This window comes from Syngnathus leptorhynchus, chromosome 15, assembly GCF_054491065.1.
Source record: "Syngnathus leptorhynchus isolate UIUO chromosome 15, UIUO_Slep, whole genome shotgun sequence".
In the NCBI taxonomy this organism is placed as follows: domain Eukaryota; kingdom Metazoa; phylum Chordata; class Actinopteri; order Syngnathiformes; family Syngnathidae; genus Syngnathus; species Syngnathus leptorhynchus.
The window spans coordinates 3,063,074-3,087,147 of NC_141209.1; the positions used below are offsets into that span (position 1 = coordinate 3,063,074).

Below are 24,074 nucleotides of genomic sequence, written 5' to 3' on the forward strand. Positions count from 1 at the left end.
TAATAGCAGAAAAATAACCAAAAGCACGAATCAACTAATAGTTTGGATTTTTTTTTTGTAAAAGACTAGAACTGATCATTCTAAAAGTTTAAATGCAGTATTCGGGTAGGATGACAATATGCAAATATGATGTGATATCTAATAAAACAAACACCAGTCCAAAAGCACATTTAAAATATTTATTATCAGAACAATACAAACAATATAAAATGGCCAATGTACAATCATTTGTACAGCTTAAGGACTTTTCAACACACACGCACACAAAAACACGCATGACATAGCACATTTGGTGATGTACAATTCGAGTAGAAAAAAAAAAACATTCTTGAAACAAGAGCGGAAAACTCATTTGACCATCAAAATTGCAATACATAGAAAACAGATATCGTAGAAAAGCTACAAAAAATACTTTGTGCACAAAATGACATGTTATGTACATGTACAAAAACGGTACGGCTTTGACATAAGGCATAGACAGCTGCAAACTGGGGACTCGGACGGCATCCATCAATGGTCACATTTCTGGGGCTCGTGCTGGACAACTGAAGGACCTGAACGGACAAAAATACACATTTACCTTAGAGGGGAAAAAAAATAACACACATTATTGCCTTGACTATCCCAACTTTCGAAGCGTTTTCAAGTTACAACTCGTGACTTTTGCTTTGAGTTGCGAGCAAAAATTTGGGGCCACCCACAACTGAGGACAATTTAGAGTCTTCAATTAACCTACCATGCATATTTTCGCTAAGTGGAAGCAAACTGTAGTACTCGGAGTAAACCCACGCAGGCAATGGGAGGCCATGCAAACTCCAGCTCAGATTGGAGCTCATGACCTCTAAACCGCAAGGCGGGTATGCTAAGCGCTCATCCACCGCGTCGCCATCAAAGATCCACACACTGAAATAACAGGAGACAAGGAGAAAGGGTGTGCGTGTGTGTGTGTGTGGGGGGGGGTATGCTGAAGGTGACCCGAGGAGCTCCCGACAGCCATCGACCACTCGTACTCACCTGGGCTGTGCGGGAAAAGGGGTGACAAGCAGCTCAGGTTCTCTCGTAGCCAGCGCTGCCGATAGCCAATCATATTGAGGGACTGGATCACTTGTGATGTCCATCAAATGTTTCTGGGCTGGACTAAATGAGCCTGCTGCGCTAGGTTGGGGAGGGGGCACATTTGGCAACACAGCCCCAGGATCACATTGGGGTTGGGTGGTTTTTTAACTTTTAAAGTGAGTGGAGGCGTGCTTTAAGTGCTGCTAGCAGATCACAAAGCATTTGGGGTGAGGGAAATTAATTTGAAAACACGTTTTTGTTTTTTTAAGATGACAACCCCACTTCAGTGCTTCACCGGAAGAACACCAGATGTACAATACTGAGCTCCCCCTATATTCATAAAATTAGCATTTATGGAAAAAAGAAAAACCAAGCCTCGAGCTTCAAGGAACGCTCACCTGGCTTGGAACCGACCAGCCGATGCTGGACCTTCTCCAAGTGGTGGATGTAATCAGTCAGGGATTTTTCTGGGTCTTGAGACGTAGAGGCTTGAGTTGAGTTGGAGCAGGACCTACAAAAAAACCTTTTGTTTAAAAAATACTAGCTACATGTCACAGGTGGTGCAGTTTCTACGTGAGGGCAGCAGACCTGTTGTGCAACCTGAAGGACGTTTTGCTGGGCGAGACGAAAGCAGACGCCGCATCTCTGTTCGGTGGGGACTCGGGATTCAAGCGAGGCTGCTGTTGCTCTCGTAAAACTTCGGCTTTCAACCCTAAAACGGACGCACAGAGTGAAACCCTGCCGACAAACAAAATCCCAGAGTGGCTTCGAAGGTGTGCGTCAAAAAAGCCGACCTGGAGCGTGAACATGTGCGGTCGCGCACACAGGGAAGCGTCGAATGGCTTTGTGCCACTTCCTGGTCAGGAACTTCATTCTGGCGAGAGAAATGTTTAGATTCAATGCTACGAGTATTAGCGCAATCTAAATGCTTCCCCAGTTCCATCCCCACCTCGAGATGGCGATGACCACTCGCACCGCCGTCCGAAACCTTCCAAGGGGCTTCCGGCACGTGGTCGGCGGTGAGGGTTGTACCCCCATGGTGGTGATCAAACACAGGGTGGCCCGCTCACACTCCTTGAATCCTCCGAGCAGCAGCAGAAGATAACGTTTCTGGTACACCAGCGCTTTCCGGAAGCTCTCGGCGCGCAGGTAGCGCTCGTATAAACGCTGCACCTGGAAAAGGAACATTTGACAAGTTGTTTCATCTATCAAGCCTTGTTGGATATTGAGCCTCATAGTTTTGGGTGCTTTGCTGCCATCTTGCGGCGTCTACACGCAATTACAAAACCTTTTATATTTGCTCCATTGGAGATCAGCTATCCATTCAAATATGATTTTCATGAGTTTCAATTGAATGTCAACAACAGTCCTCCCACTCTTGGAGCGTTTTACCCACTGACCTTGCTGGGAGCCATTTCATTGACCGGTATGTTTTCACTCTCTGCGGCCATTTTAGCGAGCTCTTTCTCGGCACGGTGCAGTTGGCGCTCCAGGTAGGAGACTTTATGTTTGAGGGTGCTCTTGTCTTGGCCCAGAGACGTCAAGCTGCGCGTCAACTGGGCATTCTCGTTCAGGATCTTCTCCAACTGGCTGGGCGAGGTAGCGGGCGCTCTCTATAGCGAGTAAGGGAAACGGCATCGTGAGTACTTTATAAAACTTGTGCTCGTTCAAGACCAAAGCGATGCTCGGCTGTCTCGATCGTACCCGCTGACTGTGTTGTGAGGTCTGTCCGCCGACGTCGCCGTGATCCAACCGGCAGCGTTCGCCGCTCGGTCCCGACATCCTCTGAGCTGCCATGTCCCGCTCCTCTTTTTGGAGCTCGGCCAAAGTGCGTTGTAGCTCCTCCGTGTGTTTCCTGTCCTGCTGCCTGAGTAACTCCAGGTCGCGCTTCCATGAGAGCAAAACAGAAAGAAGGTCAACCTTTCGTGTACCGGTTGTGTCATAATCCATGGACGAGCCGTGGCGCACTTACCAGTTTGTTATTGGTCCTCTCCTGGCGTCTCTCCCTCTCCATCTCCTCCTGCCAGGTCTTTTGGCGCTCCTGTTCCCATTGCTCCTCACGTTCCCTCTGCTTGTCCTTCAGCAGTTGCATCCTCTCCTTCAGTTCGGCGAGCTCCGCAACCTGCGCCTCCAGAGAAAGGTCGACTTTTCTCTTCTGCTCCCTCAAGGTTTCCTCCCGGCTCTTTTCCTTGTCGAGTCTCCTCCTGCTTTCCAAGACCTCCGCTCTCAGTTTGTCCGCCGAGGACGCGAGTTCCTCCCCTCGCCTTCGCTCCTCCTCGAGCTGTGAGCGCAAGTCGGAGATGAATTTCCTGTCTCGGGCAGCGTCTGCTTCATATCTGCGGTTCACGTTGTCGATTTGTTTGGAGCAGCGGTCAAGCTCTTCGTCCAGCGTCCTTTGGGAGTCAGCCAGTTTGGAGCGGATTTCGACGAGGCGGGATTCCGATTGGCTCAGGAGGCGTTCCAGGCGGGCGTTCTCCTCGCGTTGGTCTGCCGAGTGCCGGCGTTGGTCTTCGAGCTTCTTTTGCAAGTCGTCCAAACGCTTCTCCAGCAGACCGCTGCGGGACTGCTCGATCTGGAGCTCGCGTCTCAGGTTGCTGCTTGCCACCTTCTCCTGTTCCACGAGACCCTCGAGGGCCAGCATCTCGGACCGCCGCTCCTCAGCGGATGCTTGCATAACCTGGGAGAGAACACGGGTTCTTTCGGTGAGTTTTGGAACTATGCTGTTTTTTTTCCCCCCGCAGGTTCAGTCCCTACCTCTAATTTTTGCTCCACCTCATTCTCTTGCCGCACGTTGAGAGCTCGTTCTTGTTCCAGCTGCTGCTTAAGCTCCAGGACGAGCGCCCGTTCCTTCGTCAAAGTCTGCTCGCACTCTTCTACAGTCAACCTGCGGTTACACGATGAACAACGATGAACCTCAGCAGAATGTTTTGCATTTGTCATTAGGAATGCAAGAACATTTTTTTTTTTTTTTTACCTGAGCGTCTGTATTTTGTTCTTTTGCTCCTGCTGTGTCTCGTGTGCATATTTCAGCTGCTTCTGGCTCTCGTCCAGATCTGCTCTCGTTTGGGATTCCGACTGGAGCTGCTCCTTGTCAGCATCGGCTCTGGTGTCATTCTGGAGACGGAGGGGAATAAATTTGTCAAAAACGCCGATCGTGCGACACAAACACACGCATTCCCAAACTCACATTTGTACGCCTCTGTGCCATTCGACAGAGCAGCTCACGCAGAGCGATCACCGTCTCCTGCAGGGCCCTTTTCTCCTCCTGCCAGCCCATCGGGGCGTCGGACGACGGCTGGTCCCCTTGCCCCAGTAAAGCGGGACGCTCTTGATCCTGGAGCTGCGAGAGCGAGTTGAATTCCGCCATGTATGACGGATGGAACGAGGACGAGGCCCGGCGCTGGGACAAGGTCAGTATTCTACAGCTTTCTTGGTACACTTTCCTTAACAGGGCCTGTTAAAAACAAACATATTTATATTAGAGTAGTCATCCCCAAGAAATGTAAAAAAAAGGGTAAAACTAAATAAAATTTAAAACTAACAGAATTAAATTCAAGCTGCTGCATCATAATTGTTAATAAGTGATTAAATAAGCTTTACCTGAAGTTCCGGAGACAAGAGGTCGTCGCTGTAGCTCATGCTGCCCGCAGCGCTATCGGTGTTAGCCGTAGGGTTCATGCCCCGGCAGCGGAGATACTCGACAAACTGTGCGTCCAGCCTCTCGGTCTGGTCCAGCTCCACTCGCAGCCTGGCGCCCATTTCCGAGCTCAAATCTGAATCGAGGCAGATGAAGGAAAGTCTCCGTTAATGCCGCTCTCGGCATTGCAGATATTGGGGGGGGGAGATCACAACTACTCACTGCTGCCGTAGCCGTCGCTGGCCCATTCCGGTGCCGATATGGAAGAGGCGGAGCCGAGCGGCGATGGGGGTGCTGTTACGTCAAGTCCTTCCAAATCACACACCTAAAACGGATCGATGCACAAAGAAACCGTTTAAAACAAAAGCCTTCAAAATTGAACACGATCTCGTTGCGAGCGCATACTTTGTCTTCGCCGACCGAGTCCACCATGGAGAAGTTATCCGAGACGGAGAGCGATCGAGGGGAGTGGCTGCTCTGTGTGGTCGGGTCCGGGGTGATGGTCCTGGAGAGCGGCGGCTCCATCGCCACCGCGGGGGACTTATTAACCCGAGCGTAGTCCTGATCCAGACCGCTCAGCTCAGACAGACGAGAGCCCAGAGCGGACACGTGAAAGTGTTCTTGGAAGAACTCTTCGGAGCGCTCCAGGTGCCGCAACACCTCCGGGGAACTCAGGGAGGTGTTGTCGCGATAGAGTCTCACCACGTCTTCTAAGGCCCTCTGAGAAAGATCTGAAAGGTGAATTTGAGAAGGTCAGATTGGCTAAAATCGTAATGACCACGGAGGTTCATCGAGGACTCACCCCTGTACGAGTCTCTCTTGTATTGAACAAACGTGTCCGGTTGGCTGTGCTGCCTGGTTTGCTGCAGCTCGCTTTGCTGGGGGACCAGCGTCTCCTCCTGTGCGTTCAGGTCTTCCCGTATGCGTTCGAGCTCCTCTTTCAGCAGCCGGTTGTTATTTTCCAGGTCCGCTACGGCGCGGTCTTTGCTCTAACAATGGAATTTGGAAAAAAAAAAAAAAAAAAGGGAAATTTCAGGTTGAACATTTTCAAAATTTGTGAGTCAGGTTGTTACCTGTCCTTCTTGGTGTAGTTTTTCAGCCCTTTGAGTGGTGTTGCTTAAGTCTTGTTTCACAGTGGTCAACTCTTCCCTCAGGGCCTGATGCTCTCCCACCAGTCTCGCCAGCTCCGCCTCACTCAGCCTTAAGGCGGCATCGGCTTTAGCCAGAGTCTCCTCTGCATGGGTCTAGTGGAGAGGCAACCAATGACACACATGGGATTTGTTTTTGTCTATAGCGCGGACATGGACTCAGCTGGATCCCCGGCACAAAAGTAGTCCAACGTAATCCAAATGCGCTTTTTCGGCTAACGAAAACCGCACGCAGGAGAACAGCTTGATAAACAAAAGCTACCCCCCAAATCTTTTATCTGTTTCCTCATTTCAATGTCACTTCCTCCGCGACGCTGCCGTGACGTGCCTTCCGCTATAACTAACTGCAACCAGATGTGCTCCCGCTGCAGAACATTTTTTTCCTTTTTTTTTTTTTTTAAGTAGCGGCGAGGCATCCGTTGACCCCAACCCCCCATAAAGGACTCCGTACTGGCCAATAGGAAACATGAACAATATTCTTAAACAGCTAATCTCATCAACTTTCGCTCATATTTATATTATAATTGCCTGTAGTCACCATTTTAGTCATAAAGTACAAACTATATATTGTTTTTTTTGGGTTTTTTTTTTTGGTGATGTATATGGACTCACCAGCACTTCCTTTTGGGCATCCTCTTGACGAGTCTGCTTTTCCAGAAGCTGAGCGGTGAGCTCGTCAACGCGGGCCCTCAGCGCAGCGGCTTCTTGTCCAAGCATTTCAAGTTCCTCCTGGAGCTGCTCCTCCTTCCTCCTGAGCGTCTCCCTTTCATCCAAAAGATCCGCCTCGACAGTCTCGAGCGCGTCCGCCCTCGCCCGCTCCTCGGCGACGGCCTCGTCTCGCTCCGCCACTTCGCCTCTCAGCCTCTGGACTTGTGCTTCCAGAGTCAGGGTGTCGTTCTTCATTTCCCGGTCTTTGTTTTTTAAAGCCTCGATTTCTCTCACGAGGTCTTGAGACTTCTGTTGAATTTGCGTAACCAGAGCGCTGAGGTGGTCTCTCTCTTTTTGCACGGCGTCCACTTGCTGTGCCTGTTTTCTGAAAGCGTTCCTCTCCTCCTCGATGCCTACCAGCTCGGCCTCCTTGAGAGCGAGCAGCCCTCGGATCTCGTCTGCTTTCTCCCTCTCCGCCGTCAGCCGTCTGCCAAACTCTTCGCCGTGCCCTCTGTACTCTTCCTCCTGGGTTAGCAGCAAACGTTCCAGGGCCTCCTTCTCAGCCACCGCCGTCTCCAGCTGACTCTGAAGCGCTTTCAGGCGGGTGCGGAGGGGCCGAGTTGACGCCGAGTGACTCAAGCTGAGTTCCTGCTTCAGGCTACTGGGCCCGACTCGAGGTTCGGGGCTCGGGGCCGGCGATGGGTTGATGCTGTCGCCGTCCTGCGAGTCGCTCACCTCGCACACGTTGGGCCCGAGACTGGAGAGCTCGGCCTGCAGCGTGCTGATGACCTCGTGGAGGCGCTCCTTTTCTTCACCCCTGTCCTGGCGCAACCTGGCAATTTCTGACTGGAGATGCTCCACTTGCGATCTTAGGTCGTGGAGCTCCACCTCCAGATCCTTTTGAGAAAGCAAATATATATTTTTTCTGTCATTATGTCCTGTACCAAACCTTTTGGTAGAAACCAGGCTTTATCGAGTGTCGTTCGAACCTTATTGTTGGTATTCTCCAGCTCCTGTTCCAGCTTTTGAATCTCATTATTGAGGTGGTCAATCTCCTGGTTCTTCTCATGTAGTAGAGCAGAGGAGAGGGTCTCCGCTTTCGGATCGTCCGGCGGTCTTTGTAGCTCTTTTTCCTCTGCCAGAATACTAAGGGAAGACACTTTTTCCTGGTAATAAAAAAAAAAACAAGGCACCTGTTAGATGAGCAGAATGTAAAAATACATGACGATTGAGACGAGGCTACCTTGAGGGCATCTATCTGCTTCTGCAGCTCATGAACGTGTGCTGCGTTGTCGCTAGTGATTCGCTCCAGTTGGAGCGTGAGATGTTTCAGCTCTGTTTCCTTGATGCTTAGGTCGCCCTGCACGCTGTCCAGTTGGCCCAGTAGAACGTTCACCTTCCGAAAAAGAAAAAAAAGACGTGAAAAGACTCGAAATTCTTACACGATCCACATAAGCGTGAACCCAAGACAAAATGCGCCGTACCTCTTGTTCCTTGCTCTGTAGGCTTTGCTGTGCCACGTCCAGAGCATCCCTGAGCTCCTGCGTGGGTTCTCGCGTGTTGTCATGGTAACAGTGTCTCGTCTCATCCAGTTTGGACTGCAGCGCTGATATCTGAAGCCTGTTGGACAACTGTTGCTGTTCCAGGGCCTGCTTGTCCTTACGAGGAAGAGTGGAAATTTACGGTGCAGGTCCAAGAGCGTTGAGAGCCAAAAGTTGAAGGAGCCAGCTTCTCTTACTTGCGTAAGCTCCTCTTCCCTCAACTTAGCCCGGTGGAGTTCTTGCTCCAGTTGCCCGACAGCTCTGTTACACTCGGTGCTACTGAGCAGGGCTTGCTCCAGCTCGCGGATCCTCGCGGCCAGCTTGTCGAGTTCCTCGTTGCGCTCGGCGAGCTCTCTCTGCGCCTGCTGGTTGATTGCCGCCAAGGAGGCGTGGTCCTCCAGCTTGTCCTTGATGATGGCTTGCAGACTCTCCACCTTGGAATATGTCAAAGGGGGAATGACGCGGCGTGATAAGGAAGCTTCGAGAGCGATGGAATTTGTGAGCTGTGGTGGAAACTCCAAAGTCAGAAACTCCATCCTGTTCTGCGATGCTTGATGATTTTAAAATCACAAAATTTAATCGCCTTTTTTCAGACATTGCATCTTTTATCCACAGTACGTCTTTTGACTTTGGAGATTCCACTGTATATGATTTGGAACTAAAGAAAATGAGGCATATGAGGATGAGCAACATCTGGGAGAAAATGACAAAGACATTCATTGGGGGGAGCGACATGGACGTGAAGGAGCGTTTCGGCAAGGAGCAAGGCAAATGCATGCAACATGACCGACGAAAGGAGGCCACTACACACAAACACAAAATAAAAACAAAACTCGACAAAAGCGGAATGACAACGATGCAACAACGCACACCATGCATGAGATTGAGAGAAATACGCTCCGGTTGAAGTCCATACCTGCAGAATCAAGTCCTCAAACTACAGCAGTCCATTCAGCACAGGAATAAACACATGGCAAAAGTCAAGCTTTGTTTCAACACACTTGCAAACACCAACAGGCTCGAGGTTAAGAGCTCCTGAACTAACTCCATCACTACGCACACCTTCATGCACATTCTATTTTGGAGCTATCGGGGTTTTTTTATTCTTCTTCCGTTCTTTAGTAAATTTGTTAAGACGGGCGAGTGAACTCACCTTGTGTCCTTTGATGTCGCCGCCGGCCGTCTGCCTGAGCTGACTCTCCAGCCGTCGGATCTCCTGCTGGAACTCGTCTCTCTCGTGCTCACGCTCCATGGCTTGTTCCTGTTTGACCAAAAATTAAATCCTGGTCTACTTCCATGAAAACACGCAAGCATGGAAACAGAAATTACGAGAGAAATATTTCTCCCTTTACCTCAATGAACTGCCGATTGTGCTTGAGTTGTTTCTCCAGCGCTTGCACCTGCTGGTCGAGGTCTTCGGCGCGGTTCTTGTGGTGCAATTCCTTCTCCTGGCCCTTGGTCTCCTGTTCCTCCAGCTCCCTCTCCAGAGTTCGCAGGCGCTGTGACAGAGAGCTGTGGTTCTTCTCGGCCTGCCGCTGTAGGTCCAGACGCTCCCGGGTCAAGCGCTCCGTCTCTGCCAGCAGACCTTTGGGAGTGGAAGAAGGTGAACCAGTCGAGTAGGTTTCCCAAAATATCCAAATTTCCCCAGCTTAATCTTTCCATGGATTTTTTTTCCCATAAATTAAAACGGGGGGGAAAAAAAGAACACTACACTTCAAGAGCCTCTGCCACAAACAGGCGTACTGGCAATGATGGAGTTATGAAAGCAGACAAAAAAAAACAACACAGCACACATCCTCCCCACCTCCTCATCGCAAACATACTCTGACCCACAAACCGGCAGCGGGATCTAAATTGAACCAACGGCCTGGAGGAGAGAAGACACATCTGAGCGCGCCCGTTACGTAAGCTTGCTCACTAAGCAGGACATTTGAAGATTTTTCCGGTTTGTCGCTCGAGCTACCTTTTTCCCTCTCCCCGAGGTCGGCAGAGAGATGCTCCTTCTGCCGCAAGATTGCGGCGTGCTCCTCGCTCAGCTCCTGGTGTTTGGCTCGCAGGTTTTCCAGCTCGGCGCAGAAGCCCTCCGTCTGGTGAGTTTTCCTTCGGAGGTCCTCCAGCTCCTCCGCTAAGCGCTCCTCCTGCGCTTCCTTCTGCAGCAAGGCTTCCTCCAGAGCCGCCTTGTCGGCCACATAACCCTCCAGGAGCCCTGCGTGTATCATGGGTGAGTGTATTATTTTAAAAGCTAGGCAGGCCAGTGCTTCTAAAGCTCACCCTCAGCCTTGTGGAGTTCCAGCTCCAGTTGACTCTTCAACTTCACTTCCTGCTCAACCTGCATCAACAAGAGATTGTGCTGCTCGAGGAGTTGGGCCGAATCCTCCTGGCTTTGGGCGAACCTCTCCTCCAGAGACAAGTGGACGTTATGTGTCTGCTCCAGCTGCAGATAGGGGAAGGATTGAATCTGGGTTAGTAGTATTTGTCAACCGTGGGAGCTCATCAGTGCAGCACTAATATTAGTCGTTATTCACAGAGGCTAAAGAATAAACCATTACGATTGTTAATATATATCTTATAGTAAAAGGCTTACAGCATGGATGCTATCTGGCATTAGCATTAAGCTAGCAGACTATAGTTGTAATTTTGTCAGTAGAAATCTTAAAAATACTTTTGCCACTACACAGCACAAGTAAAAAAAAAAATCCATCACTTTACACGGTACACACAATCTGTTAGCAGGTTCTAAATTAAATTTCTATCTGGAATCTTAGAAAATCAAACAAAGTGTACAGTACCTGTGTATTGGCCTGGTTGAGCAGCTCCAGGAGCATATCGACTGTATGGCGTAGTCGGTTGGAGGCATTCATGGCCGCTTCCTCTCCTCCAGGATTAATGTGCGTGTCCGAAACCAGCAGACTCTCGCAGAGTTGGTGTGTCAACTCCAACTCCTCGGCTTGAGACTCATCCGCAACCAGAATGCCTTTTCAAAGAAACGAGAGTGTTAACTGATTAGTCAAATCCGCTGAACTGCTTGCTGTCAAGTCCACATGCTGGGGCGAAAAAAAAAAAAAAAAGACTGACCTGATTCTTGTGCTTCACTATTCCCTAATGGGCTCCTCTGGTGGGCGACTTCCCCCGGCATGTTGCTTCGGGTGTTAATCTTTTTGCCAATCAGCTCTTCAGTAGCAACGGTACTACGAAGCATTTCAATCAGCGCCTTCTTCAGCTTGTCGTTGGCAAGGTGCAGTTCACGTCTACATGAGAAAAATGAAGGGAGGAAAAAATGACTGCCACACAAAAGCGGAATTTTTTTCCCCCAACATTTAAAAAAAATAAAATAAAATAAAATCAGAGAACTCAGAAGGGAAATCAGAGAAGACAATACAAACCTCTCCTCTTTGGCAGTCTGCAAGTCATGGGTGAGCATTTTGAGAAGGTTGCCTCCCTCTTGACTCTCACGTTCCCGTCTTTGGAGGAGAGTGTCCAGCGTCTCCATCTCGGCGCGCTTGCCTTCCAACTCTCCCCGCAGGCAGCCGATCTCCGCTTGCAACTGGGAAGAAAGAATGAGCTTACTTGTCAATGCTATACGATTACTCAACTTTTAAAAATCCACATCGAGTGCATTCTGCCTTTAAAAAAAAAAAAAAGTTTGTCCAACTTCAGGATTCGCTCATTAGATTTCTCTTACCTTGTTTACTTCCCTATCCGCCAGCACCACAACCAACAGAACTTCCCTCCCCCTCCTACTTCCCATTAAAAACGCTTCACGCAGCCACCTGCATCAGCCAAACAATGGAGTCACCCGGGCAACAGAACACTCGCGGCCCCGCTCTCAAGCTGCTCTTTGCTGACCTCGTGATCGAGACGCTTGAGTGCACATGTTAATATCTTACCATCAAACAACCAAGTACCAGGTGCTATGACAACAACAGAAGGGTATGCAAACACTCACTTGCCATTTGCAGCACAAATACAGAGCTCAAGCTAAATATTTGTTTCACGCTGTATTTTCTTTTTTATAGTTTGACAGGCACTGTGACTTATACTCAGGTGTGTTCCCTAATCGTGTTAACTTTGTGAATTAGCGACACCTTCTTTCCACCGATAATAATGAGTATCCGTCGACCGCCCCAAAAAAATAATAATAATAAAAAGGTAAAAGAATGAAAATAAAAAAAAAAAAACGTTCTTTCTGCTCTGAAAATATTTGCCCCCGATAATTAAAGCTGACTTCCATGAGTGTGCGTGTGAAGAGTACCTGGGCCACCACAGCGTCAAGCTGCTGCAGTTTTGCGGTGAGCTGACTCATTTTGCCGGTGTAGTTGCGCTCCTTCTCTTCCTGTTCCGCCAATGCCCGACGAAGGTCCTCAAGCTCCGCCTCCTTCTCAGCCTTGAAAGAAATAGTAATGCATGAAGTAGGGGGTAAGAAAAGAATGCCGATGGCCTTTGCTTGTTGTCGTTCGTTGGCTGCGAGCGAAATGAGCGGAAAAAAAATATTGCATTCGTCCTACAAACCTTGCGCATCAGCGGATAAAAAGCTTACATCCATCCCCCTTAGCAACTGTTCAGATGACAGCGATGCAAAAAAACACACATGTATCGAAGCACATGCAGACTGACGGACAAGTGTGCCGCCTCTCGTATAGGATGACGGGATTAAACGGAAACCGGGTTTGAATAAAGCTCAACTAGGAAAGAGTCTAATAGCGGGGAGGAAAAAAAAAACACTAAACCTTCAGATGAACTAGTGCATCTGGAGATTAGAGGAGCAATGTAGCAAACACACGAGAGCATGAAATAATCCAGAGATTACATAATGTTGGCCCAAACGAACACGGTTGGTTAGATAGAGAGACTATTAGACGTACACAATGTCTCCCTCATTTTTTCCCTTTTGGCAATTGTGGATTCTTTTTTAGCCAATCCTCATTTAAAGAAAAAAAAAAAAAAAGAGATTTGCTGTTTTTCTGATCAAACTATTGGAGTGAGTTGAGGACCTTCATGACGCCCTCTATTGTCTAGAATCACAGCCATTGCAAGCAACAAGTCACCCAAACCAGGTTTTACCTTCATGTGCTGAATCTCGTTTTGCAACCTCTCCCTGGATTGGATTTTGTGGATCTCCGCCTCCTCCAGGATGTGCTGCCGTTGCCTCGACGACGACTCTTCGAGCTCCCGACGACATGCCTCCAGTTCCCGTGCCGATGCCCCTTTAAGCTCCTGTGACGGGGCAACAATGGTTTCACAGAAATGTCAAAGCCTCTTCTCTAATGGGCTAGTGTGAGTAGAACTCACCTGAAGCTGGAGTTGGTGCTGTTGAAGAAGTTGTTCTTTCTCGGCGGCGTATGCCTGCGTGACCTCCTCAAGGGCAATGCTGTGTTGCTCCTCAAGTTCCAGAACCTGACAAAATAATTTGCTGTTCAGTATAAAGTCTAGAGAACATCCAGAAGCACTTTTAGGATAAGACAATGATATTTCTGCATGTTGATAACTATGTGATTGATATATTAATATTTGCTAGGATGACTGGATGATCATACCTGCGTCTTCAGACTGGTCAGAGCTTTGCAGTGTTCAGTGTCCAAGGACTCTTTTTGAGCCGACAGTTCAGTCTGTAAAAGGGGCGAGCAAACTTCTATTAAATCTATTATAAGAAAAATAGAAAGACTGATTCTGATTGAATATTACATGAAAAATTGTCAACAGGATAAAGCTACAAAACATTTATTTTATATTTATTTATTGAGCTGAAAAGTCATTGCTTATTTTAAAAAAGTCGGGGAAAAAATGAAATTCACAGTAAGTAATATTTCTGAAAAATAGCGATTGCATTATTGCAAATAGCGATTGCATTATTGTAATATTTCACGATTCTCATCAAATTCATTACGTTTAGGCTGCTTGTTCACCTGGTGAGCGTGGCTAAGCTCGGCCGCCATAGCCCTGAACTTGTCCACGTGCATCTGAGCCAGCTCCTTTCGCAACTGCTCTCTGAGAGCCTCCTGCTCGGCGACGTGACGCTCCATCTCGCGGTGGTGCTCCGACTTTTGACCGGTGAGCTCCTGAAGATGCCTCTGCTCCAGTTGCACCATTTCATCACGCAGTGCCTGATGTTCCCATAAAAGGATTAGAACGCATTTGGGATTTTTTTTCCCCCCATCTGAGGTCCTACAACTGTGTGTGCTCTTACGTGTACTTCCTTAAGGTACGTTGCTTCCAGGGTATCCATGTTACTGAGCATCCTCTTCTCCATTTCATCCGTCTCTTCCTGGTGTTTCCGAGCCAGCTCGGCTTCTCGAGCCTCCAACTGAGCCCGACCGGTTTCTTGAAACATGACCTCGAGGGCTTCCAGGTCCTCCTTGCGCTTGGAATTGAGCGCTGCTTCCAAAGCAACAAGCTGGGCTTTGTGGTCTGACTGCAGTTGGGAAATGACGGCGGCGAGCTGCTCCCCGTGCCTGGCGCTGAGCGAGTCCACTTGCTCTTTGTGTTTGGCGTGGAGAGTCTCTGTCTCTTTGGAGTGTTTGTCTGCGAGGGTCGCTCGCTCCTGTCCCAACTTGGCGTGATGTTTGTCGCGCAGCTCCGCCATAGAGATTTCATTTTTCTGGGCCAAACATCGCTCCAACGCCACTTTTTCTTCCTCAAATCTGAATTTAATTCAATCAAATTTCATTTTAGGGCCTGGGCCAAATTGATCAAGCAATATTATCGTAATAAATGCTAAAATGTTTCTCACCGGTCCTGGGCTTGCTTCAGTCGCTCCTCCGCCTGCTGCTGGAGAAGAAGCGTCAGCTCTTTCATTTCCTTTGCCGCGCTGTTCTTCTCATGTTGGAGCTCCACAAGAATCTGAGGGCCTACGGGTACAAGCGGCGAAATTACGAACCCAACATCACGTCACTGTAAGCAGCGCCGAGTAATCTTACACTCGCTCTTCGTGGACCTTTCCTTCTCTGAGAGCGCTTTTTCCAAGCGGATCTTCTTCTCTCCCATCTCAGTCTGGATGGCAGCCAGTTCTTCTTGGTGCAGGTGTCTCATCCTCTTCATTTCCTCCTGGCCTTGTTGCGCCAGAGCTTCTTTGAGGCTGACACGCTCCTTATCGAGATCCCTTTTCAGCTGCGGCAGACACTTCAATTTAGCTTCCGTATGATCGGTGAATGTTCAGAGTTGTCCTCGTACCTTTTCATTCATCTGATGCAACTCGTCGTTGCGTTTGTTCACGTCGGCCAGCGTGTTCTCCAAAGTGTGGATGAAGGTCAAATTGGTGTGCAGCTCCTCAAAGCAGCACCATAAACGAAGTTCAACCTCCACCTGATTGAAATGAGCCCGTCGTGTCAAACGGCGGCCGTTTGATACATGTTGAGTTTTGATCCTCTCACCTCGACTTGTCTCGCCAGCTCCATGTGGACACGAGTGATCTCTGCAAGAGACGAGTTATGGGTGAATTTTGGCCTCCCAACTGCTACATGAATATTTGGAGATAAAAAAGAAAAAGCACCTTGTAAGTGACGGTCAGAAAGTTTGGCTCGGAGCTGCTCCAGCTCCAGCGAATGGCGAGTCTTCATCTCCTGCAGCTCGCTGTAGTAGCGTTCGGCGAGATCTGAACGCACCTAAACGAGTACGCAGAAAAGTCAGATTTTCCTGTGGGGCGGGTTAAGCGTGAAAGATGGAAAAGACGTGACTTACCTGGTGCAGTTCTTCCTTAAAGGATGATTGTAGGTCACTGAGGTCCATTTTATGTTTGTCGTCCAGTTGAGTGTCAAACGTTTTCTGGATATGACAACATTGAGACAATTTCTATGCATTCAAAGACTTTTTACAGCACCATGGCAGATGCTCAATTTATTTATTTTTTTAACTTGAAAAAACACCAAATTGAGTACAATACAATAATAAATGTGCATGTGAGGTGCAGGTATTTATTTCTCCACTTGGAGGCATCATACTCACATTCTACATTGCATTCTGAGTTCCACTGCAATTTGAGTTGCCTCACCTTTTGTTTGTCCACTTCAAAGCCGGTGTCACATTGCACGTGGTCTGTTTCATCTTGAGATATGAAGCTGAAGGTAATGAGACAAATATTTGAATGTGAGTATTTTAGGAGATTCATTCAAGGTGGCTTTGCTGGTTTACCTGGAGCTCGTGGTTTTGAGCACAGACTCTTCCAAAGCACTTTCCACCAGTTTCAGCTGGAGCAGAGCAATTTCCTCGCGGTAGCCCTCCTCAGACACTCGCAACCGCTGCTCAAAATACCTGAACGTAGGGGTGAGGAGCACAGTTGTGATAACCTACCACTGCCATGAAATATTCGTTTTTGTGGATACCTCCTCAGGCTTTCCAGCTCGGTCTCATTCTGCTCTTTGATTTCACGCTTTTGTTGGTTGAATTCGGCTTTGAGGCGCTCGATGTCGTCCACGCGGGACGAGCGAGCCAGCAGCTGCTCCTTCAGCTCTGAGATGAGAAAAAACCAAAAAAGGTCGATGCTTGGAGCAAAAACCATTTTCAGGTTTGTGATGTCGCATTTCATCGGCGCATTTGTAAATCTCACCTCCGAGCTCTAGACGGCTGGCTCTCATGCTCTCCAGCTGAGTCCACAATTGACTGGCTTCCTGCTGTGAGCTCTTCTTCAGCAGATCTTTCTCCTCCTGCAGCTGCGTCACCTGCTCGACAGAGCCCAAAACATGAGTGGCCCAGCCGACTAGCACGAGAAAATCCGACACCAGAGGAATAATAGCTAAGGATAATCTGACTGATTAGAATTAAAAGGAAGGTAAAAAATCAAATGCTCAGATTTGGTCTGATGGTCACACCTCTTGCTGCAGCTGCTGCATCTCCTCTAGGTAGCGCACTTGCTGCTCTCTTTCCTGAAGCAACACATTGTGGCTGGACATCAACTCCTCCAGAGAACCTGAGAGCCATTTAGAAAAAAAAATACGTTGAAATATTCAGAAATGCATTCAGAATAGGACATGATGTGACATGACTTATTCATATGTTTTTCAGAGAAATTTAAAACAATTGCATCTACCCTTGGCTTCGATTAGAGCTTGGCTGGTGTGGGCGAGGGAGGCCTGCGTTTCAAAAAGTTCTGACTTGAGAACCTGCGAGAAGAACAGAAAATTGAATTTTCTAAATGGATAAATATGGAAAAACACATACACTGAAGTCTTTTGGACTTACATTTATCTCTTTGGTCTGCTTCTCCTCCATGGAACCTTTCTCGTCAGCAAACTGCTGCTTTAAATCCGCTGAGAAAAAAACAAAACACTTATGAAAGAATTGATTTAAAGTAAAAATAAATGAAACTGTCTGCACACAGCCACTCACCCAGGTCACGCTGATGCAACTCACTCAGTCGTCGCCGCTGTGCTTCATTCTGCTCTCTGATGCGGTCCAGTTCCAACTGGTGCTGGTCCCGGAGGGACGCTTGAAGCTTTGCGAGAGCCGTCTCCTCGGAGACCACGAGCTGGGACGACTGGTGGTGCGTCAAACTCAGGCGCAAGGCTTCCAGCTCACGGCTTTTCTTGGCCTTGGCAAAGGAAAAAAAAGACAACAATGAGGTGATGACAAACACGTCGTGCAAAAAAAAAAGTTTCACTTCTTTACCCGTTCCTGTTCTATTTCAACTTGGTGTGCAGCCTCCAGACTCTCCGTCACCTCCAATGAAACTTGCGTCTTCAACCGACTGAGCTCCTCATCGTATTTCTCCTTCAGCTCCGACACTGTCCGCTCGTGCTCGCGTTCCGTCACCTGCATCGAGAAGTGTTGAAGATGGTCGTGCAAAAGAGCTTTTAAATGTTTTTAATTTGATTAGTTTTATTTAATTTGATTATTTCTAATAAATAAAGTTCTAAAATAAATGCAGAGTAGGCAGAATGAAAGTATGAGCATTCTTTGCCTAGCGCAGCATTCAACTCAATTTGACTACCTGCTTAATGAGGGTGATCTGTCGCTTCTGCTCATGCTCCATGGCCGCTTTCTGCGCCAGTAGCTCACTTTCCATGCGGCTGTTCAACTCTGACATCTAGCAGTTAAGCAGGAGGAGGGGAAAAATATATCTATATATAGGTTTTTGAACATTACAAAGTCGAAAACAAAATCTCCTTAACAACATTGGTCGTACCTCTTGTTGATGTTGTTCCAGCAGGTTTGCCATCTCTTGCTGGTGGGACACCCGAAGCCTCTCCGTGGCCTCCTCCACAGCCAAGACTTGCCGCTCTATCAAATCCTTCACCTCGTCCTCCCGCTCCTTTCTGAGCTCCTCAAGGATTTCCCTCACATCCTGAACTTCTTTGTCCTTCTCCCGTCTCTCGTCCTCCCATTTCTCTCTCTCTTCAGAAAACTGTAGAAAGGAGGTGGGGGGATAAATTTGGCGTTTTTTTTTTTTTTTTTGATTGGTGTATGACTCACCTCTGCATCCTTGACTTGCAGCAAGTTCTCAAAGTGTTCGAGTTCTTCCATGAGAACCTGTTCCATCTTTTTCATCTGTTCAACCATCTCCTCTTCTTTGCTGTGGTCTGTGCCTTTCTCCTGCTTTGCCAGAGCTTGGACCTCCTCCAGGTTGACAATCTCAGCTTCCAGTTCACTCCTGCGCTTCTCAGCACTTTGCAAATTGCTACACTTCTTCTCCAGTTCTACCTGCAGGTTTTTGACCTCCATTTGGACATCTAGTAGGTGGGCACGTGTGCTTTGGAGCTCCTCCGCTGTTAAGTCCATCGCTGAGGTTCTTTCATCCAGCAGAGCAGATGTGGCTTGATACATTCTTTTTGTCTCTTCCAGCTCCGATATAACTTTGTTATAATTTTCCTTGGAGGTGGAAAAAGGGAACAGTTATTTGCATCATTTCAGCAGCAATCATGTTATCTTCATCTAAATCTTTTTTTCAGAGGTACCTGCAGTGTTTGCAGACGGTTGTCAGCATGTAAAGTACCATCAGCAGTCTGCTTAATCTTCTGTAGAGAAGCTTCCAGCATCTCCTGCTGGTTTTGCTGCAACAGGAACAGCGTCTCGTCCTCCTCATTTAGCTTCTGAGACGGTTCATCCTCCTCTACCGAAGAGACCAGCGGGGACGTTTCCTCCGATAAGGCAGCTGGGTTGTTCTTAAGGCCATCTTGTTTGAGACTTCTCAGGTTCAATTCCTCCTCGGCGCAAATCCTTCGCTCCTTCTCTTCCTCGAGCTCTCGGAGGGCTTCCATGAGCTCCTCCGTAGCTTGAGCCCACCTGGACAAAGATGGCGTTAGCTGTGCGCTTGCTCCAAATGGCAGAAAAGAAAAAAAGAAAAATTAATAGTTGATAACTTGAGTCTGTACCTGTTCCTAACCTCCTCCACCTCCTCTGCAGTCTTGCACACTTCATCTCGCATCACGTTTAGTTCACGGTCCTTCGTGGACAGCTCCTGACGCAGCTCCCTGCACTGCTGATTCAGCAGTTCTTTAGTGAGGTCCGTCTCGCCGCTCGTCTCCGCTGGCTCAAAAACTGAGTCGTTGAGCCATAAGGCGTTTGAACTTTCAGACGCACGAACGAAGGGGGAGTCGTCGTGAACGTCAGAGTCCTCTTTGGGAGCGCAGTTGGAGATGGACAGCAGAGGCCGCTCGCAGAAAATGTCACTGTTCAGCTCAAAGCTGTAAAGGGGAGGTGCAATTTTATAGAAAACAAAAATGGTGAGGTTGACACAGCAAAAGCACAAGAAAACAAAAGTGATCAAACCTTTGGTCTGAAGAGATGTCCAGCTGACTGCAAGGCCCGACATGAACCTGTGAAGACGATGCAAAGTAGCGTTCCATCAGAATGTCCCCAGAAGACGACACATTCAAGCTGCCCTCAACCGGTCCAATTTCGCCGTTGCTTTTGCCGGCGACTTCGGCATAACTAAAACCAGCTTTGGCCTGATTCTGGAGGTTCTTGGAAGCTTTCAGTCCCGTGACTTCTTTGGCGCTTTCCTCCAACAGCCGGTTGATCCTCTCCAGTTCTTCTCTGTGCTCCTCTTTCAACTTCCTCACAGCTTCCTCCTGTTTCAGTCGTTCGTCCTCAACGTTTTGGAGGCGGCGGGTGAACACCTCCTTCTCCTCGAGGTAGTGAGTCTGGACTTCGCTCAGCTGGCTGAGCACGTGTTGGTGATTCTCCTTCTCTTTTTCCAGCTCGGAACACAGGCGTAGGCAGTTGTCCTTCTCCTCTTGTAGCTTAGCCCTCAGCTCGGACAGGACGTTGTCTGTCTCCGTCTCGCTGTCGGTGCCGAAGCCCTCGACGCCGGTTCGGGCGCCGCTTCCCGACCGCTCACTCGACGCATCTTCCGCGCTGTGGTCCTCGTTTTGTGAGGTGAGCATCCATTGCTGCTTAGCCGCATCACAGACGTCTGCTCCGGGCTGATTTTTAAGGCGTTGAAAGCCCACGCTGGTCTGCGTCACAGAATAATTACCGATTTAAGTTTAGTTTCCAGTTCTAAACCGTCTTCCCCATCCAGACCTGTTGGAGCTGTTTCTGTAGGTCCTGGATCTGGCCGGCGAGGGACTGCACCTCCAGCTGGACCTCGTCTCGACTGGCCAGCGCCTCCTGCAGTTTAGAGCTGAGCTTGTCGATGATTTCATTGCGCTCTTCCACGGCCTGCTTTAACTGCTGCAAAGGCGAACAAAATAATGTTGAATTTGGAACCCGGTGTGACCAACGCAGAGCAGAGCCTTCATGGTGCGTACCTGCAACTGTTCTTGACTGGTGAGCGCAAGCAGCTCGTCGTCTCTCAGTTCACCGACGGGTGAAATGTTCGCCTCCGTGCTGAGAAGCTCGTCCTTCTGTCGGTGGACCTCGTGAAGCTTCGGTGTATCCTACGGACATGGACGTTGTAGATCAAAGTTCAAACATTGCTTTGCACATCTACATTTAAACTCATACAAAACACATTTGCTTGTTGTGTTGAAAAGGAAGGGGGGGGAAAGGGTCTGTAAATGTCAGTTAATCCGGGCCAGGTTGCTATGACAACACGGCTCGCAGGCAACATGATGGTTAGTGACCCATTTCTGTAATATATGTTCGCAGAGCTAGGCGGAGAGGAGGGTTACCGGGTTACTCGTTAAAGCGAGCGACGAGAATACAAATCACGCCGAAACACACTGCGCACGTTTGAGCCATCAAGTCGTCATCCACCACAAAGGCAAATTGGGATAATGGAGTGTTTCGAAAAATAGCACTGCTTCATACATAGTAATGACGACGATTTATGGAAAATGTGGTTGAAAAGTGAAATAAAAAAAATTATTATAAAATAAGACACAAGCTCAACCTTTAGATTTAAACCTCAACTTTGGTGCAACCTGAGCGAGGCTGTGGGCTGGCTCGTAATAGGGTCAAAGTTCACCATGTGCTTTAAAAGTACCCAAGTTTACGATTTTTCCCACGTGGTGTCTACCCAGTCAGTTCGACTCGGACGATGCTGCAGTTGGAAGCGTACCTCGTGTACGGAGTTTCCATCCGGCTCGTTGTGATTTGCTGGCGGCGCCGGCAGCACTATGTGGGAGTCTTGCGTCGCACCGTCATCCTGCGCGACAGGCGGGCCCGTCCTCTTCGACGCCTTTTTCGCCGCCCCCTCACCGTTGCTCTTCGCCCGCTTTTGTCGGAAGCTAGCAAGCTACGCAGGAAAGACAGCGAGAGGTAGACGGACACGTAGGTCAGCACCGCTGAGCACCACCACATCAGTAGCATGTGGACTTAAAAAAAAAAAAAAAGAGTCAAGAAAAAGACTAAGAGTCACAAAAAGTGTGCACCGTTGATCATCCCCATTCTGGTGAATCAATTTGGTACAATAAAAAGTAGAAGAAATTCCAAAGTTGAGCTTCGAGGAGGCCACCCGTGCAAAATCAGACCCTGTTCATTTGTAAACATGTACCATCCACTTGATGATGCTTCTCTCTGTCCCGTCTTTTTAAGCAGCTTAAATCAGACTAGAGTCGTTCAGATTGTGAAGCCCCTCGTGACCACCGTTTTCATAGATGCCCGGCGGCAGATTCTCCTGCCACTCCTTCATCATAATGTGAGCAGCGCACTGAGCCGAGGGACGCGCAAACTCTGAATAAGGGATGGTATGAGTCTAGACGGAGGAAAACAGGGCGGCGCATCGGGACTATTCATACGGAGAGGAGGAGACAAAGCAGAGCGTGTGTGTGTGTGTGTGTGTGTGTGTGTGTGTGTGTGTGTGTGTGTGTGTGTGTGTGTGTGTGTGTGTGTGTGTGTGTCCAACAGAGCGTTCGATTCGATTCAAGACGACATGGCCTTGGGAGAGCTACTTGTTGCTCTATGCGAGGAGTCACACGCATGCGCATGTTGGGTTCAGCGCCTTGTTACTACTGCCGTCATGTCACATACAGTAACTCAGGCTCAGCAAATGTAATTGTGGTTTAGTGCCACGAATCAAAGCAAAAGAAAAGTCCATTTATAAGCCAAGCCTCTCAATGATTTTAATTCTGCACTTTTGTTTGTGTTGTTGTTGACAGCTACAGGGTGAAGATGTAAATTGAGAGTGTTAGATTTTTTTTAAAATCTGAAAATAGCATTTTCAAGAATCTTATTAACCGCCTCTGCTTGAACGTAGCACAAATAATTACAGTGACTGTCATAGAAATGCTGAAATATAGCCCAAAGCCACTTGCATGTGACTAAACAGCAGTTGAGGAAAAGTGTCAAGCTGCAACTTTGTCATCAACAAAACCAAAGCCCGAGAAGCCTGTTGAGATTACACTGAAAACAGTGTGTGCAAATGGAATTGAAATTTTGAAAATTGCAAATCAATTGAAACGACACCAATGACTAGAAACACCATTCATGAGATTGACATGTTTCAGCGGGGAAAGGCAGAGCACCCACAAGAGTCTTGAATCCAAAAGAACAATACAAAGTTATGTCATCTAATTTCCGTCCTTACTTACCGACTGCTTTCGTGGCATGTTTGAGGAGTTCTGCATGGATAGAGAATATCCAAGATGAAATATGTATTGTACTTAAAAAGCAGCATGGAGCTGTTATAAAGGGTCAAACCTACTGTGGTCACCATACAAAAATTCTGAGTTATCCTTCAGTCATCCTATATTCATTTAAAGATCACATTTTTGCGACCCAAAACCATAAAGGCAAAAGTGCGACAGTGGTTTGATGTTGTGGCCCCAACATGTTGACCCCCAGTAACTGTTGGTATATTCTATTCCACAAGAGCAGTTATTAATGTTTTATTATTATTTGGCTACCTGCTTCTACGTAATGCAGTAGAAAGAACTGTTTATCTACATTCCTTCTTGATATGTGTAACAAAAAGTGATGATTCCGATGCCTGCAACCTTTATTTGCTAAATGCAAAAGAACTGCGCCGATTTGAAAAGTTGGGTGTTATTGTTATCACGATTGCACTAACCCGCGTTTTAAGCGCGCCAAATGAGTTTACGTCGAAATTGTATCATTGCCTCTCACACGTTGCCAGGAAAAGGTGAGACATTTAATGGTGGATAGTTGGCAAAATGGTGTGAATTCAGAGTAGCCAAGCAGTGAGCAATATAAATCTGTGACAAAAGAGTTGGCTAACGTGCTAGCATCCAAACACTAGCGTGCGCGCACTATTAGCCCAGCCACCAACCTTAGCTCTTCCCGCTTCTAGTTTCCTCTGGCGTTCATCTTCGTCCATTTCCTGGCTATGGCGAAAGTCTTAAAATGTAGGACAAACGTCCCGAGTTGACTGAAAAGCACAACTTTTATTTTTTCTGAGCATAAGTTAACATTAAGAAATCTTCAAGCTTCCTTGAGACGCAAAACTGTCAAACGCCATTCAATATGGCCGCGAAGTAAATTTGTGTTTTCTAAGCAAAAGAGCCAATCAAAATCGTCGCGTCCCGCGTCTTCGTCCAATGAGATTGTCGGTAAATATATCACAACCGAGAAAAGAAACCGCCTACTGGTGGGGACGCCAAGGCAATGTGGAAACTTGATGACCAATCAAATCGCGGCCTGATGTTCCCTTTTTGACTATTTTGCCCCGAGAGCCAATCAGGACAGAACAATGTAATGTTATTACAACATGCT

General features: G+C 48.0%; 1 protein-coding gene across 6 annotated transcripts; it reads right to left on the reverse strand.

Moving 5' to 3' along the window:
* Positions 1-165: 165 nt before the first annotated feature.
* On the reverse strand, positions 166-23,846 carry pcnt (pericentrin). Of its 6 annotated transcripts, none has more exons than XM_085931584.1 (63): positions 23,632-23,846; positions 22,934-22,963; positions 21,463-21,639; positions 20,711-20,839; positions 20,484-20,633; positions 19,728-20,416; positions 19,331-19,642; positions 18,914-19,241; positions 18,432-18,827; positions 18,145-18,363; positions 17,950-18,045; positions 17,628-17,771; positions 17,373-17,550; positions 17,202-17,269; positions 17,050-17,122; positions 16,832-16,929; positions 16,570-16,681; positions 16,346-16,472; positions 16,155-16,274; positions 16,015-16,081; positions 15,705-15,788; positions 15,517-15,628; positions 15,398-15,438; positions 15,198-15,329; positions 14,945-15,134; positions 14,758-14,875; positions 14,215-14,668; positions 13,934-14,131; positions 13,565-13,636; positions 13,320-13,424; positions 13,092-13,244; positions 12,283-12,414; positions 11,414-11,574; positions 11,106-11,278; positions 10,820-11,004; positions 10,302-10,464; positions 9,994-10,236; positions 9,383-9,615; positions 9,184-9,291; positions 8,947-8,967; positions 8,228-8,464; positions 7,974-8,147; positions 7,733-7,885; positions 7,479-7,655; positions 6,454-7,386; positions 5,767-5,937; positions 5,496-5,682; positions 5,099-5,424; positions 4,916-5,018; positions 4,657-4,829; positions 4,244-4,510; positions 4,031-4,170; positions 3,811-3,940; positions 3,029-3,733; positions 2,761-2,943; positions 2,457-2,669; positions 2,006-2,229; positions 1,851-1,930; positions 1,645-1,768; positions 1,455-1,567; positions 1,015-1,150; positions 737-903; positions 166-554 (listed from the first exon to the last, which is right to left on the reverse strand). In XM_085931584.1, exons 1-63 carry the CDS (start codon positions 23,677-23,679, stop codon positions 511-513), a joined length of 11,799 nt encoding a protein of 3,932 aa, XP_085787710.1. In that variant the 5' UTR covers positions 23,680-23,846; the 3' UTR covers positions 166-510. The 6 variants fall into 6 exon arrangements, with proteins under 6 accessions (XP_085787710.1, XP_085787708.1, XP_085787712.1 ...); XM_085931582.1 differs by having other exon boundaries at positions 17,349-17,550; XM_085931586.1 differs by lacking the exon at positions 22,934-22,963 and having other exon boundaries at positions 17,349-17,550.
* Positions 23,847-24,074: the final 228 nt, after the last annotated feature.